The sequence below is a fragment of the Pelobates fuscus genome, chromosome 13 (genome assembly GCF_036172605.1).
Source record: "Pelobates fuscus isolate aPelFus1 chromosome 13, aPelFus1.pri, whole genome shotgun sequence".
Classification (NCBI taxonomy): Eukaryota; Metazoa; Chordata; class Amphibia; order Anura; family Pelobatidae; genus Pelobates; species Pelobates fuscus.
This window is the reverse complement of record NC_086329.1, coordinates 53,704,772-53,720,986: the sequence shown is the minus strand read 5'-3', so window position 1 is coordinate 53,720,986 and position 16,215 is coordinate 53,704,772. Positions and strand designations below refer to the sequence as shown.

General features: G+C 45.6%; 1 protein-coding gene across 1 annotated transcript in view; it reads right to left on the bottom strand.

Annotated features, from left to right (window-relative positions):
• Window positions 1–1,367: 1,367 nt before the first annotated feature.
• Window positions 1,368–16,215, bottom strand: part of LOC134582999 (cholesterol 24-hydroxylase-like) — a 90,149-nt gene continuing 75,301 nt past the window's right edge. Inside the window, exons 11-15 of the mRNA XM_063439736.1 lie at window positions 10,022–10,106; window positions 7,539–7,649; window positions 6,218–6,306; window positions 6,065–6,131; window positions 1,368–1,663 (exon numbers count right to left, since the gene is read on the bottom strand). Coding sequence (XP_063295806.1) covers window positions 1,508–1,663; window positions 6,065–6,131; window positions 6,218–6,306; window positions 7,539–7,649; window positions 10,022–10,106 — 508 coding nt within the window. The 3' untranslated portion in view covers window positions 1,368–1,507. The remainder of the gene's footprint in view (window positions 1,664–6,064; window positions 6,132–6,217; window positions 6,307–7,538; window positions 7,650–10,021; window positions 10,107–16,215) is intronic.

The following is a 16,215-nucleotide window of genomic DNA, read 5'->3' as shown; positions in this document are numbered from 1 at the left end:
TGTGTATGATTGTGTCTGTGTGTATGACTGTCTGCCTGTGTGTGTGTGTGTGTATGTGTGACTGCCTGGGCAGACTAGATGGGCCGAATGGTTCTTATCTGCCGTCACATTCTATGTTTCTATGTCTGCCTGCGTGTGTGTGTGGGGGGGAGGGGGAGGGGAGAGAGGACATTCTGCCTGTGTGTGTGTGGTTGTCTGCCTGTGTGTGGCTGTCTGCCTGTGTGTTTGTGTGTGTCTGTCTGTGTGTGACTGCCTTCCTGTCTGCCTGTGTATGCGTGTGGCTGTCTGCCTGTGTGTGTGTGTGACTGCCTATGTGTGACTGTCTGGGCAGACTAGATGGGCCCAATGGTTCTTATCTGCCGTCACATTCTATGTTTCTATATCTCTGTGTGTGTGTGTGTGTGTCTGTTTGTGTGTGGCTGTCTGTGTGTGACTGCCTGCGTGTGTTTGTGTGTGTGGCTGTCTGCCTGTGTGTGTGTGACAGGGTGTGTGGGAAGGGAGGGAAGGGGGACGGGAAGAGAGGGCGCTGTGAAGATTTTTCGCACAGGCACCCAAAGGCCTAAGGCCGGCCCTGGATACATGATTCCTTGGTGGTCCAGTGGAGCTGGAGGACAGTGAAGAGGGAGCCCTGAGAGTGAGCTTACATACCCAGCAGCAGCAAGTACTCTTCTCTCGCGAGCCACAAGAGCATAACCACGGGTTCAAAATATTGCGGGGTAGAGCTGATTTGCTTCCAGTGAAGACTAAACAAGGTGACCAGGTAGGGTAAGCAGAATGGCAATAATAGCATATACTTAACATAAGCATAAGCGCTTATTATTTCCAAATACTAGGAGGAGGGATTAATTTGTAATTTCCCCACTGCTTCAGTAGGAAACATAAAAGTACACCATGAAGGAACTCGAGTGTGTTGAGCAAGTGCCCAGCTGCAAGGAAATTAAAATAATTAGTGCCCCATTGTACACCAGCTATGACTGCCACTATATCCCACTTTATATTTGCTATTGACATCTCCCTTAAATATTCCTACATGCTCAGGGTGGGTACTTTCCCTTGTACCTGCCCCAGGTCCGCCACTGAATAAACACACGGACATACACAGAATGCTCAAACATTAGAGGGGTAAGAAAAACAAAACAAAAAGGTAATCGTAACAACTATATTTTTCAAAGGTTGTATACAATTCACTAAATAAGTCCATGGCAGGTCCACTTTAAAGGACTTTATTGTTTCAACCTGAACTATCTCAGTTTTTATAAAAGAGAAAAGTTAGAAAAATTCAAAGATATGCAACAGTTATAGACCATTTATTTAAAACTATATATATATTTTGTGTAGAGAAGCTTGAAATGTTATAGCTGTAATATTAGAATATTAATTTGCTATGATCTGTGCGTTACTAATTATAGCTTTACTCTGAATTATGTAATTTCTGTGTTCACTGTCACTATTTCAGGGCCTGCATTGTATAGGGTTAGTCACCACGATGCATGAAAAATCTAATTCTCTACAACGTCTTCTTTGTTGTCCGTTGTCTCAGCGTACAAATCACTCCATCAAGGGGTCGGAGACTTCCGGTGTCTAGTATCTTAAAACTCTGTCCTTCCACCAGTTTGAACTCAAATCTTTGCAAGAGTTTAGCCATCACCACTTTCGCTTCCATCTATTTGAAATAAAAATACTACATGTATGGCTGAATTTCTAACATTGAAAATGACATGAAAGTTACATATCTCTTTACAGGTGAGCACCTTTTTCAAACCATTGAACTGCTTTTGTGTGCTTCAAAATTACAACGTCTAATAGGACCAGGAAACTGCTGAGATTTTATAGCCATTCCTGGTCCTCAATGCTTTTAAGGGGAGAGACATAAATACGATTTTGCCAGGTTCTACTGAATAATAACATTTAAACCACAGGACAAATAACATTTACCTTTTCTGGTTAGAAATTAATTATTACCATTATTAATTGCAGTCTACAGATGGTTAAATAGTTTAATTTATGAAAATGAAATTATGAAACTACTATGCACATTAAATTAAACAGTTGATCTTCTGTTACCCTGTGGAATAATTCATTCCTGTGATTTCATGAATGAAGCTATCCACAGTTGCATATGAGCATGTTTGCTGTTCAGTCTGTCTCTTAAAAAAACCCCCCCAAAAAAACTAAGTTCCTAAGGAGCTGAGCTAAGTACAAGCTCTTGTATAGGCACAGGGAAATGCATGCTTGCAAGTCATTGCAACTCTAATGAGGGGAGACATATCTGCACTACACCTTATAAATTATAAACTATAACTTATAAGAGGAACATAAGTGGTTATGATGCTTGGAGTGCCCCTTAACTGTGCACCATTGTAATTAGACATATACATGTACATTTTAACCCTTTCCCCCGTCTGTGACACTATGGCAGTTTTGCTTATCCCTAGTGAAGGAAGATAAAATACCTTGAAACAGAAAAAGTGAAGAAACAAAAGACACGACACCGTGTAATATGTACAATCATAAAGTCATAAGGTCTAGTAGTACTGTACATTTCATTCTGTAAAGAAATCCCCACACATAAATGCAGTACTTTAATGAGTGTGTGTATACAAATAGACACAATCTACACTATAGAGTTGTGAACATGTATTCCTGTTGTAAAAAAAACAACATATTTTCAAGCGCCACATCAGTCTCGTCATGCTCTGCCATAAGAAAGTATTGGGAGGCTTTTACGCATGTGCGGCATTATTTCACTTAGAGCCCCCACGGGATGGGGCCTTTGTTACCAACTGTCACTAGTTTTAATAACACTGAGCATGGTATCTGTTTGGTAGACATGCCCACACCGACGGGCATGCAATATGTGGGGGAACAAGGGAGGTTTTACGTCTCCCTTCTACTAAGATGGGTGTCATATTTACCGATTTTATGTGGCAGCTGACTGGCCAAACACCAGATGATTAACATTCGGTTAAGCTGAATCAGTTCTCACAACCAAATTTCAGAGCTGAGCTATCACATTGCCGAGCATTGCCAGACATCCCCCCCCAAAAAAAGGTTCCAATTTGGAAAATTGTGACCAATCATGTTGTGCACAACAAATCTATTTGCTGACACTATCTTAGTGACACAATAAATCTGTGCAAAGGCACGTGCCAAAGCTTTCATTTCTATTTAGACTGTTGAGAAGTGCAAGGACAACACTTCTAAACCATGTAAATTTGTGGTTATATTGTTACATGCACCATAAACATTTCTAAATATTACACTAATGGGCCGTTTTCTTAGTCTCTCCAGTTCTCTTCCTTCTAATTTTTGGAGTCCTGTAGTCTGAAATTATTTCTGCAAGTTTTTTTCCACTTTTAACCCCTTAAGGACACATGACGGAAATATTCCGTCATGATTCCCTTTTATTCCATAAGTTGTGTCCTTAATTAAGAAATCATTTGGTCAGCAAGTAAAGCTGTGTTTAAGAGATCATGATTGAGCAAAAACCTCAATTAACTTCAGTCCGTTCCCACGCAGGTCTCAAGGAGGGCCAATACAGAGGAGACTTATATTCTTTGCATATCAGCCTAATCTCACCCACAGTAGCAGTCCAGAACCAAAAAAAACCAGCAAGACCCCTCTGCACAAGAGATACAACAACCCCTGATGGGCTTAGTCAGTGAGGTCAGTGAGCAGGGCCGGTGCAAGGAGTTTTGCCGCCCTAGGCAAAAAAAAATTTGCCGCCCCCCCATATGTCCAGCCCACCATGTGACATCCCAATGCCCCGCTCATATGCTCTGCCATATGGGCCAACGTCAGTTTGCACAAAGTGTCTTTTATCTGAAAAGACAGTGTGTTTACATTAAAAAGCCTACAGGCACAGGCTATAGACACCAGAACCACTACATTAAGCTCTAGTGCTTCTGGTAACTATAGTATCCATTTAATGTGAGGTAAATTAGAGATTAGTGCCACTAATAATATATTGGATTGCCTACTTACCACCAGATGAGGACAATAGGCTGATGATGGGCTCAGTCTGGCTCCACAGGTCTGGTGTAGAACAGGAAGCAGCGCCATTTTTTGGGGCCCCGTACACAGCTCAAGGTCTGGGCCCCCAGGGCTTGACCGTGAGTATGCCTACAATGCCCACACATAAATCCACCTACATGGCCCACCCATGAGTTCTCTCACAGGTAGTGGAGTGTATGTGTGTAGGGGATGTTTTATGTGTTAATGTAGAGGATGTAATGTGTGTTTCTGTGTATGTAATTGAATGCAGTGTGTGTCTGTAAGGGATGCATTGAGTGTGTAAGTGATGCATTTTGTTTCTGTGTGTAAGAGAATGAGTGTTTGTGTGAGCGTAAGGGATGCATTGTGTGTTTCGGGTGTGTCTGTGTGTAAGGATGCATTGTATGTTTCTGTGTGTGTGTGTGGGGATGAATTGAGTATGTGTGTAATGTAAAAGAGAGGGTTTGTGGGGTAGGATAGGGACTGAGAGGGGAGCAGCTCTTTATTTTTTATTTTTTTAAAATGTCATAGTGCTCTCCCCTCCTGTCAATTAGTGATTTCCCCTTCCCTCCTGTCCCTCAGTGTTCTCCCTTGGCCCCCTGTCCCTCTGCAGTCCCCCCTTGGTAGTCTTCTCACTACCCCCTCCCCCTCTTAGTGGTCCTCCCTCTGGCAAACCCCTAGTGGATCTTCCCCCCTCCTCCCTCAGTGGTCCTTAGTCCCCTCCCCCCTTAGTGGTCCTTAGTCCCCCCTCTTCCCCCAGTGGTCCTTAGTCCCCCCTCTTTCTCCCCCAGTGGTCCTTAGTCCCCCCTCATCCCCCAGTGATCCTTAGTGTTCCCTCCCCCTCCTCCCCAAGTGGTCCTTAGTCCCCTCCACCCCCCTTGTGGTCCTTATTCCCCTCTCCTCCCCCAGTGGTCCTTAGTCCCCCCCTTTTCCCCCAGTGGTCCTTAGTCCCCCCTCTTCCTCCCCCAGTGGTCCTTAGTTCCCCCCCTCCTCCCCCAGTGGTCCTTTGTCCCCCGTCCTCCTCCCCCAGTGGTCCTCCTCCTCTCCCAGTGGTCCTTAGTGTCCCTCCTCCCCCAATGGTCCTTTGTCCCCCCTCCTCCTCCCCCAGTGGTCCTTAGTGTCCCTCCTCCCCCAGTGGTCCTTAGTGTCCCCCCTCCCTCCTCCCTCAGTGGTCCTTAGTGTCCCTCCTCCCCCAGTGGTCCTTAGTGTCCCTCCTCCCCCAGTGGTCCTTAGTGTCCCCCCTCCCTCCTCCCTCAGTGGTCCTTAGTGTCCCCTTCCCTCCTCCCTCAGTGGTACTTAGTCCCCCCCTCCTCCACCAGTGATCCTTAGTCCCCCCCCCTCCTCCCCCAGTGATCCTTAGTGTTCCCTCCCCCTCCACCCCCCTTGTGGTCCTAAGTCCCCTCCACCCCCCTTGTGGTCCTTTGTCCCCCCTCCCTCCTCCCCCAGTTGTCCTTTGTCCCCCCTCCCTCCTCCCCCAGTGGTCCTTACCTTCCTCTTCCCTCCTGCCAATGTAGCGTGGCCGGGCGGCGCGGAACGCGGGACAGGAACCTCTGTTTCCTGTACCCGGCCGCCGGCGAACTGAAAGGAAGTGAGCACTTCCTGTCAGTCCGCCAGCGGCCAGGTACAGGAAACAGAGGTACCTGTCCCGCGTTCCGCGCCGCCCGGCCACGCTACATTGAGAGACCGGCAGGAGGGAGCGCTCTGCGCTTCCCTCCTGCCGGTCACTCAAATCCGGCCGCCCCCACACAGCAGTGCTGTGCCGCCTGGGGCTTGCTAAAGCGCTCAGGCGGCGCAGCATGAGGAGACGCACCGGTGATGACCAGGTGCAGGGATCCGGCGCCCCCTGCTAAGTTGCGCCCTAGGCGGCTGCCTAGGTCGCCTTACAGGTGGCGCCGGCCCTGTCAGTGAGGTGTAGCTACTACCCCTCTAGACAGATTAAGGGACTGCATGTCTAGATTACCATTGAAACCAAATGCATCCTGCATTTCTGGTTTGCAATCACTTCCCATTAATCGCTAAATGTAACGTGTTATATAACCAATTTAACAGTATCATTCTGCCATTTACCCACCTGTGCAAATACCCGTCCGATACAGGATCGTGGACCCAGAGAAAATGGGAAATATGTGAAGTATGGTCTGAGTGGGAAACAAGATAAATGTTATTTTAGATATCACATAGAGACAGAGTAAAATGTGCTACTCTCACGGACATTATAACTTACTTTGGGGCATCTGGGCCAAATCTATCTGGATTGAACGTTTGAGGGTCGTCATAATATTCCTCCATCCTTCCCATTACATATGAATTGAACTGTAAGAATACAAATTGAATGTTTGTTCTGTGACATTACTAAACAATCTACATTATGTTTCATGGGTAATTATTTCAATGAGACCAGTTGTTATGTATGGGATCACGTAATTGGTCACTAGGAATAAAGCAAAGAAAAAAAAGAGTCATGGCAAATATTGAAGCAGTAGAAATTATAATAGTGCAGTTATGTTTAACTGCAATGCAGAACAACTAAGAATGAGTCACTGTTATACATTGATATCAATATAGTACTGGAGAAACAATGCCATATACAGCCCAGGGTGTAATTTTTTTTGTGAGGAACCAGGAACTTCAACTGAACACCCAATTAAGGAGAGAGATGCTGTAAGGAAAAATCTAAATTAAGTGTTGGGAATTCAAAATGAATTAAAATTTTTCAACAAAACAAGTTAAAAACAAACAAACTCAGCTCTATTTTTAGCTTGCCTATTTTGGACAAAAATGTGAAATACCCCTGTTACTATTTCCAGATTAGTTTTTGGCTACTCCAACCACCATAACCTCTTCATCAATCTGGTAGGAGTCTGGATGTGTAGCATTTCTGCTTGAAACGCTGCACATCCTGAGATATTTGAACGTGAGAGCCTGGGGCTAGTTTCACCCCCAGCATACGTGATTTATGACTGCCTAATGCCAATTCTGTGCATATTTTCTGTCTGTCATCAGCATGCACTGCTCGCTGGCAGCAGATTTAAAATTTCTCCCTTGCAGGCAGAGCGCCTGCTTGGGGAAGATCGCTTTCCCCTCCCTCCAACTGTAAGCTCCCTTCTTTCTAGTTTAGATTTCTTCTTGTCCCTCTCCTTCCTGGCTCGGATTGTGTGCATACGCTCTAAACTGTTGAGATGAACCAATCACATGCTTCTCTATGAGAAACATGTGAAAGGACCATGAGAGGACCCCTGCTGTCGTCAAGTAGAGGAGGGAGATCGGAGCAGACCATGGACCAGCAGTGGATTGCAGGTAAGTTTTAATTATTTTCATTTTTTAGAAGGGGGCGGAGGGATCTCTTGACAAAGCCCTATAAGGTAATGTAAGCCCAAAGCAGCAAACCCTTTCAAATTAAGTTTGTGTTTCTGAGAGTTCACAGCCTTTTTGTATTTTAACTGGAAAAGAGGTAAAGAAACAAATTTTGGTGATCTGACAATCACCCATTTTTACAGCATAGTGGGAGCAAGCCAGGCATATGTAACTGAGAATATGAAACGTACAAATATAGTTACTGGAGATGGAATCCTCACTCCATCTATCACAAGGTCCTCCTTCAGCCCTCGAGAAGTTCCTGGTGCTGTGGGGTATAACCGCAATGTCTCCTTAAGAACCTATGAAGAACAGAAGAAATCATTTCCATTACCTAAAAAATGGCATTGAACCTCTAGAATGAAAATAAGCTCAGGTGGAATTTGCCCCTCACAGTTCTCCTGCCAATCCAGTCAGACCCACAGACTTTGCACACTCTGTTCAGTGAAAACTTCCAAACCCAAAATACAACCAGTAGCTGACTTTGGAAACATACCCTGCCCTATTTGTATTTGCTACAAACTAATTGGCTTTCAATGAAAGGTTATAGTGGCTCATTTGGTGTACATATTACCTACCTACAGGCATAAGCATGCACAAAACGTTAGTCAGTTGTGCCAAGGCTTTCTGTAAAGCAGGGTTCAGCTGACCTTGTTCTCTCAATTAAGTCCCTATATGCACTATGTACAAATGTAAAATATTAAATGGACACTCCTGAACCCTAAAGCACTTAATATTGCCCTAGGCCCATTTTCCACACCATCTCTACTGCAAGCCTCTACAATTCAACTCGGCTCAATCCGCCCACCCGCCTCTCCTCCTGCCCACCCAGGTTCCCCCTAAATTTATAGCATGCTCCTCCAGCTGTTTAAAATTATCACTCACTTACCTCTTCATTCCCTCTATATTCTACCAATAGCTGCAACTCTCGGTTTCCTTATTTAGCCACCACTTTCAAATTTCCCCTGCTACCTCTTGTCTCAGATCCCCACGGTATCCTTTAGATTGTAAGCTCACGGGATATCTACCTTTGCACAATGTATAAAAGAGCTTAAATAGCTAGATTTCAGCTTACGGGCAGGGCCCTCTCTACCTTTTGTATTTGTCTGTGTATATTGTATGTTCTCCACTAATTGTACAGCGCTGCAGAATCTGTTGGCGCTTTATAAATACCAGTTATAAAAAAAATAAAAAAAATAAAAAATGTGTCCTCTTTCCAATTTACAAAAAGTGCAGATAAAAATAAACATTTTTATAAACTGACCTTGTTACGCCCCCTTGGCTGTCAATCAAACAACCAGTCCTGTTACTTCCTGGTTGTTTAGCTCAGTGTTGGAAACCTCAATAGACGGGCTATTGCTCTCAGCAACTACCTGCCAAAGAATTCTCTTTGCTGCACTGGAAAGTCTGTCATTGGACAGCCACAGAAAGTTTGGGCTGGGGAAGAAGGGAAGGGCTCGCACATCTAGGAGACAACAGATCTGCAGCTTTTGCAAACTGTTTTTAGATATACCCTCATTGAAAGAAATACAAAATAAATACATGCATGCTTTCATTGCAGGGTATATATCTACTAAACAATGATCTTTAAGTTTTGTTTGTACTTGGGCAGTAAAGTGTCCATTTTAAGCATAAATGCCCAGTTGGGAATTTAAAAAATAATTTAGTTATGTTTTAGTTTACGTAATGTATAGAAATGACCCTTTTGATGACAGATTGTTCATTACATATTCTCCTTTTATTTAAAAAAATAAAAAGTCACTGGATGCATTCGCTAATGTAATGTGGTGTGCATGCCTAAGGCTCTAGAAATACAGATATTCCACATTGTAGCAATCTCTAAAACCAGCCTGAGAAGCATATTGTGCCGTTGGTGGGGCATAGGTCGAAAGTGGGTTTGGAATGGACAATATGGATCGTACATAGGATTGGCAAGAGAATGGACCAGTTGGTGCAGTCAATATTTAGTTGACGTTCACAAATAGCATGCAAGCCAAATGGGCAAATGGATAGCAAGTGCACAGCAAGTGGAGCAGATACTGAGGAATCTTCTATGTGAACAACAGACACGGGGTAAAAATATATTTTTTTATTCTCTGCGTAACCCCTTAAGGACACATGACAGATCTATTCTGTCATGATTCCCTTTTATTCCAGAAGTTGTGTCCTTAAGGGGTTAAAGTGACTCTCCAGTGCCAGGAAAACAAACCCTACAGGACCCTGCAGTGCCCCCTCTCTCCCACCCCCCCATCCCATGTCCATCGGCACTGGGTTAGGCTCCGTCCACACGCGCATTAGACTTCCCGGTAGGAAAGTATTATTCAATGCTTTCCTATGCGGATTGCGGTGACGCTGGAGGTACTCATGCATAGCGTGAGGACGTCCAGCGTCGTTTAAAACACTTTTCGTGTTTTAAGAACACAAACGTCCCTCGAGTGGCTGTCTGATAGTTTATAAAAGAACACAAAAGTCCCTCTAGTGGCTGTCTGATAGTTTATAAAAACTGCAATAATTACACTTGCAGGATAAGGGTGATGGGAGTTGGCACCCAGACCACTCCAATGGGCAGAAGTGGTCTGGGTGCCTGGAGTGTCCCTTTAACTCTAAACCAATATGTTCAAAACTTCTCTCACATCTCTATATTCTGGGTACACGTTATTATATTAGTGTTTACCTGGGACAGGTACTTTAGTTTTCCGAGGTCTTCGTAATCAAGATCTCTTTTGAATCCAATAACTTCATCTACTTCAGCCTGAACTCTGCACATAAACAAGACATTGTGTTTCAGCAGAGGAACCGCATTAACCACGAAAAGGATAGCAAAACATGCAAACCTGAGACATGATAAAGCATATTACCGGTCCAAAGAGTGGCCGGTCTTAAAGCAGCAGCTTAACATTAGGCAAGAAGTAAGGTAAACGTAAGGTCAGTAATACACAAGGTCAGGATTCCAGAAAAAAAAACAGAGAAAGCCTTTAGTTCGTTGTCATTCTTGCTGTGCCAAAAGGTGCGCGTTGATTAACACCAAAATGATGCCATGGAATGCAGCACCCTAGAATGACATGATTTTGCTGCCATAAGTGGCAGTGAGCAGCATCAGTAATGACACAGGAACAATGCAGGCAATGTATGTCCGTAGATACACAACATGTGCATGTATCTTGACACAATGATTTAAGTGTTAATATGACATTTCAATGAGCCCAAAAAGAAGTGAATCAAATAATCAAATCAAATAAAGTTTACATAAAGTACCTTACTAAATCTGGCTCACAAATAGAGGTAGTGTGCAGTAAGCTAAATCAGGCACTCTCCTGCATTTCTGCCCAGGATTTAGAGTGTGTACAACATTTCCTATTTGCTAGCAAATTTTACAGGATGTTGGCCCATAAAGTATGTCGAAAATTACGGCGGCTCATTGTCCTTACCATTATACCATTCAACAATATTAATTACCCTATATGGAGATAATAAGGCTGGTTTCTCTGCATTACAAGTACAATGGCTCAATCAGTTGTTTTCAGTATCTGTCTTTTATCAACTGTGATAGAACCACTAGCTCAAGTCATTAGACTTGACCCAACAATTCAAGGTGTAACTAGATAAGGAGGGCCACTTTAAATGGCCTCTCTGCAACAATGATCTCATCACCCTCACTTCTCTGCACTTTACCCTTCCCAGCTTATTTAGTTTATTTGATGTATTGGATTCTGTGCGCTCTCATAATAGAACATTTATTGCTCTAAGTGTGAGATGCTAAATGTATGGCCTATGCCCCTTTGTTATCTCTGCTCTAGATAATTCTCATTTATTTTACTGGTGTATCAGTACTCTAAAATAGCTAGGAGTCAATAGTATACCTACTTACAAACTTTGTACCAACTAACTATCCCACTATGTTTTCACAGTTGCAAAGAGATATTTAATTGGCTACGTGTAATATTCACAAGGATGGTGGAATTTTCACTTTAAAGATGAAAACAATATCCCAGTTTTTATACCTTTTTAAATACTTTTTACATTGCTATTCAGTTACCAGATATTATCTCCTTTCAAGGAGACATAATGGATTTAATTTTCAGTGGGTGTTAGAAGTATGGAATAATTTTAAATGAAAATAATAGAAAGTGTTTTTCTTTTTTTGTAAATAAGATTTGTATTGGTTGCAAGACAGAGTATCAAGTGTAGCACCATTGGACACGCAGGTCCAAGTCAACAACGAAATATTCGCTAGGATGCGCAAGTCCATCATAATATATCAAAGCATTTTAAGAATTTGTTTTTTAAAGTAGCAACAGTATTATCATCTGATTTGGGACATTGCATCTATATTCTTACATATCAGTGAAGTCAAGAGAAAACGACCCCAGTTACGGCCTGCAGGAGGATAAATATTTGTTATATATTGTCTGGCAGTGAGTGTGGCCTTTTTTTGGGAATACACTCACTCATGCAAAGTTTTAGTGAGTCAAACTCTAGCAACTAAAGGCAGTCTTAGCAATTGCAGTTTCTTCAAAGCTAAATTGTCAATCCCGACAGCCGTCATCAGGGAACGGCTGTGTCTATGGAATTTCTTGGACCTCAATGATGTACCCTCGCCAGTGGTGTATTTTGGCTTTGTGCTGCCCTAGGCATAACAAAACAAGGCATTCCCTCACCCCCTCTTCTAAATTTATCTTCCTGTCAGACACACACCCTCACTGATGCATGCACTGACATATACCTACTTACAGATACACAGTTATTGTCACACACACTGTTTAACCAACACACACATTCACTGGCAGACATGCATTCACCGAACCGACACATACACTGTCACTGACAGATGCACACACATATACTCACTGACAGATACACACTGACAAACATACATATACAACACTCACTGACAGACATATATACACTCAGTGTCAGACACACACATTCACTGACACACACTAACATACATACACATTCACTGACAGACACACACTCTCAGTGAGAGACACACACTCACTAACACACATACAAACTCTCACCAACAGACACAAACACAAGCACTCACTAACAGGCACACAATAAGACACACACTAACACTCTCATTAACAGACACACACTAACACTCTCACTAACAGACGCACACTAACACTCTCACTAACAGACGCACCCTTACACACTCACAAACAGACACACCCTTACACACTCACAAACAGACACACCCTTACACACTCACAAACAGACACACCCTTACACACTCACAAACAGACACACCCTTACACACTCACAAACAGACACACCCTTACACACTCACAAACAGACACACCCTTACACACTCGCAGGGCCGGACTGGCCCACCGGGATACCGGGAAATTTTCCGGTGGGCCGCGGCACCTGGGGGCTGCACTGACCATGTATGTGCCACCGGGTGGCCGGTCCGGTGGCACACACTCTGAGGGGGCCGGCCGGCGGCCGCATTCCACGCTGGAGCCGCCGGACCAGGTGGCAGCCTCGCCGGTCCAGCGGCACTCCTGTCAGGCTGTCACTAGCGCTGGGGGCTGAAGGAGGAGGGAGGAGCATGTCTCTGTACCATGCTCCCTCGCGGTTCCCACAATTCCCAGCACAGAAACATGCTCCTCCCTCCTCCTTCAGCCCCCAGCGCTAGTGACAGCCTGACAGGAGTGCCGCCGGACCGGCGAGGCTGCCACCCGGTCCGGCGGCTCCAGCAAAAAACCCTACTCACTACTCGCAGGTAAGGGGGAAAAAAAAAAGAGAGAGAAGGGGGAAAAAAAAAGAGAGAGAAGGGGAAAAAAAGAGAGAGAAGGGGGGAAAAAAGAGCGAGAAGGGGAAAAAAGAGAGAGAAGGGGAAAAAAAGAGCGAGAAGGGAAAAAAAAAGAGAGAGAAGGGGAAAAAAAGAGAGAGAAGGGGGAAAAAAAGAGAGAGAAGGGGAAAAAAAGAGAGAGAAGGGGGGAAAAAAAGAGAGAGAAGGGGGAAAAAAAGAGAGAGAGAAGGGGAAAAAAAGAGAGTGAGAAGGGGAAAAAAAGAGAGTGAGAAGGGGAAAAAAGAGAGAGAGAAGGGGGAAAAAAGAGAGAGAGAAGGGGGAAAAGAGAGAGAGAAGGGGAAAAAAAGAGAGAGAGAAGGGGAAAAAAAGAGAGAGAGAAGGGGAAAAAAGAGAGAGAAGGGGGGAGAGATAGAGAGAAGGGGGGAGAGAGAGAGAGAGAGAGAAGGGGGAGAGAGAGAGAGAAGGGGGAGAGAGAGAGAAGGGGGAGAGAGAGAGAAGGGGAGAGAGAGAGAGAAGGGGGAGAGAGAGAGAGAAGGGGGAGAGAGAGAGAGAGAAGGGGGAGAGAGAGAGAAGGGAGAGAGAGAGAGAGAAGGGAGAGAGAGAGAGAGAAGGGGGAGAGAGAGAAAAGGGGGAGAGAGAGAGAGAGAAGGGAGAGAGAGAGAAGGGGGAAAGAGAGAGAGAAGGGGGAAAGAGAGAGAGAGAAGGGGGAGACAGAGGGGGAGACAGAGACAGAGGGGGAGAGAGAGACAGAGAGGAAGAGTGATGTGGGGGAGAGAGAGACAGAGAGGAAGAGAGATGTGGGGGAGAGAGAGACAGAGAGGAAGAGATATGTGGGGGAGAGAGAGACAGAGAGGAAGAGAGATGTGGGAGAGAGAGAGACAGAGAGGAAGAGAGATGTGGGAGAGAGAGAGACACAGGGAAAGGGGGGAGAAAGATGTGGGGGGGAGAGAGACAGAGGGGAAGAGAGATGTGGGGGAGAGAGACACAGGGAAAGGGGGGGAAAGATGTGGGGGAGAGAGAGACAGAGGGGAAGAGAGATGTGGGGGAGAGAGAGACAGAGGGGAAGAGAGATGTGGGGGAGAGAGAGAGACACAGGGAAAGGGGGGGGAGATGTGGGGGAGAGAGAGACAGAGGGGAAGAGAGATGTGGGGGAGAGAGACACAGGGAAAGGGGGGAGAGATGTGGGGGAGAGAGAGAGAGAGGGGAAGAGAGATGTGGGGATAGAGAGACAGGGAAAGGGGGGAGGAAGAGACAGAGGGGAAGAGAGAAACAGAGGGAGAAAGGAGAGAGACACACAAGGGGAGGTAGAGCCCCACGAGGCTCTTCCCTGCCAGCCAATCTCCCTCCCCGTTCCACAGGCATTGTGCGGGCAGCCGGCAGGGGAGGGAGGAAGAGAGGGCCGGGAGCTCAACCTGCAGCTCCTCTGTGTCCTTCTCGCACGAGCACAGAGCGTTGCCGCGGTTACCACGGCAATGCTCCGGCTCTCACGAGAGTGAACTCTAGCCCTGGAGCTATGGGCTAGAGTTCACTCTCACCACTGCGACCACCATGAATTCCTGGTGGTCGCAGTGTTGAGAGTGAACTCCAGCCCATACACACACTACCCCCCCATACACACACTACCCCCCATACACACACTACCCCCCATACACACACTACCCCCCCATACACACACTACCCCCCCATACACACACTACCCCCCATACACACACTACCCCCCATACACACACTACCCCCCATACACACACTACCCCCCATACACACACTACCCCCATACACATTTACACACTGCCCCATCACACATACACAGCCCCCATACACACACATTCACAGCCCCCCCATACACACACACACACACTGCACCCCTCACACATTGCACCACTGCTCCAATACCCTACTACAGCCCCATATCCCAGCAGACCCCAGGTCGCGACGCATTATGGGGCTGGTAAATATTTTTTTCCAGGGCTGCTTTTAATTCCCAGTCCGGCCCTGCAAACTCGCAAACAGACACACCCTTACACACTCGCAAACAGACACACCCTTACACACTCGTAAACAGACACGCCCTTACACACTCACAGACACACACTAACATACTCACAGACACACTAACACACTAACACACTCACAGACACACTAACACACTCACAGACACACTAAGACACACACTGAAAAACAGACACACTGAAAAACAGACACACACACTCACAAACAGACACACACACTCACAAACAGACACACACACTCACAATTTTTTAGATTTTAGATTCAGTCCACCCAGCCTCCCTACCTTTCGGAGTACTGGAGTGGATTCTTCCCTGGGGTCCAGTGGCGTTGCTGCTGACTGGCTGGGCTGGCAGGCACGCAGTCGGGCGAGCGGTTAGGTAAGCTCATTTTGGAGGCGGCGAGGGAGCTCTTATCTTCCTGCTCAGCTTCCTCGTGCACCTCTTAGTGGAGCCAGAGTGACATCATATTCCAGCTCCAGCATCACTGCTGTGTGCGCGAGGTAGCTGAGCTTGGAAGAGCTCAGGGGAGAATGCTCCCTCGCGCGCACCACTTCAGAGCATGCCAGCCTCATGGGCCCTGAGGTGGCCAGCCGGCCAGCCAGCCAGGAAGGCATTTGCCGCCCAAGGCAAATGCCTTGTCAGCCTCGCTGTAAATACACCGCTGACACTCGCGCATGTGCGAGATTATAGCAGTGATGTTGTCTCCTGGTGCTTCAGCGGCTCGCTGGATCAAGATTGCTATGCTCGCGAGGGACAGATTCAGGTAAATACATTTCATCTTTACCTCCCTCCAGATGGTGACAGTGCTGTTTTCAGGTAACATGGACAATGCACCCAGACTACTTCAACGAGATGAAGTGGTCTGGGTGCCTATAGAGTCCATTTAATACTACAATGTAATCTTCTTTTACCCTACAATAAAAATATGATTGGAAAAAGTTAAATTAGGTGGCACTAGCATGTTTTGGAAAATCTGACTTTGGAGTTTGTGAAGTTGTGTCGTGGACTGCAATATTTTATGATACTGATTTGCCTTTCCAATTTTAGTTGTTGCTTTTGAGGGTCAAAACTTTTTTACATCTGAGCAAACACCAATAT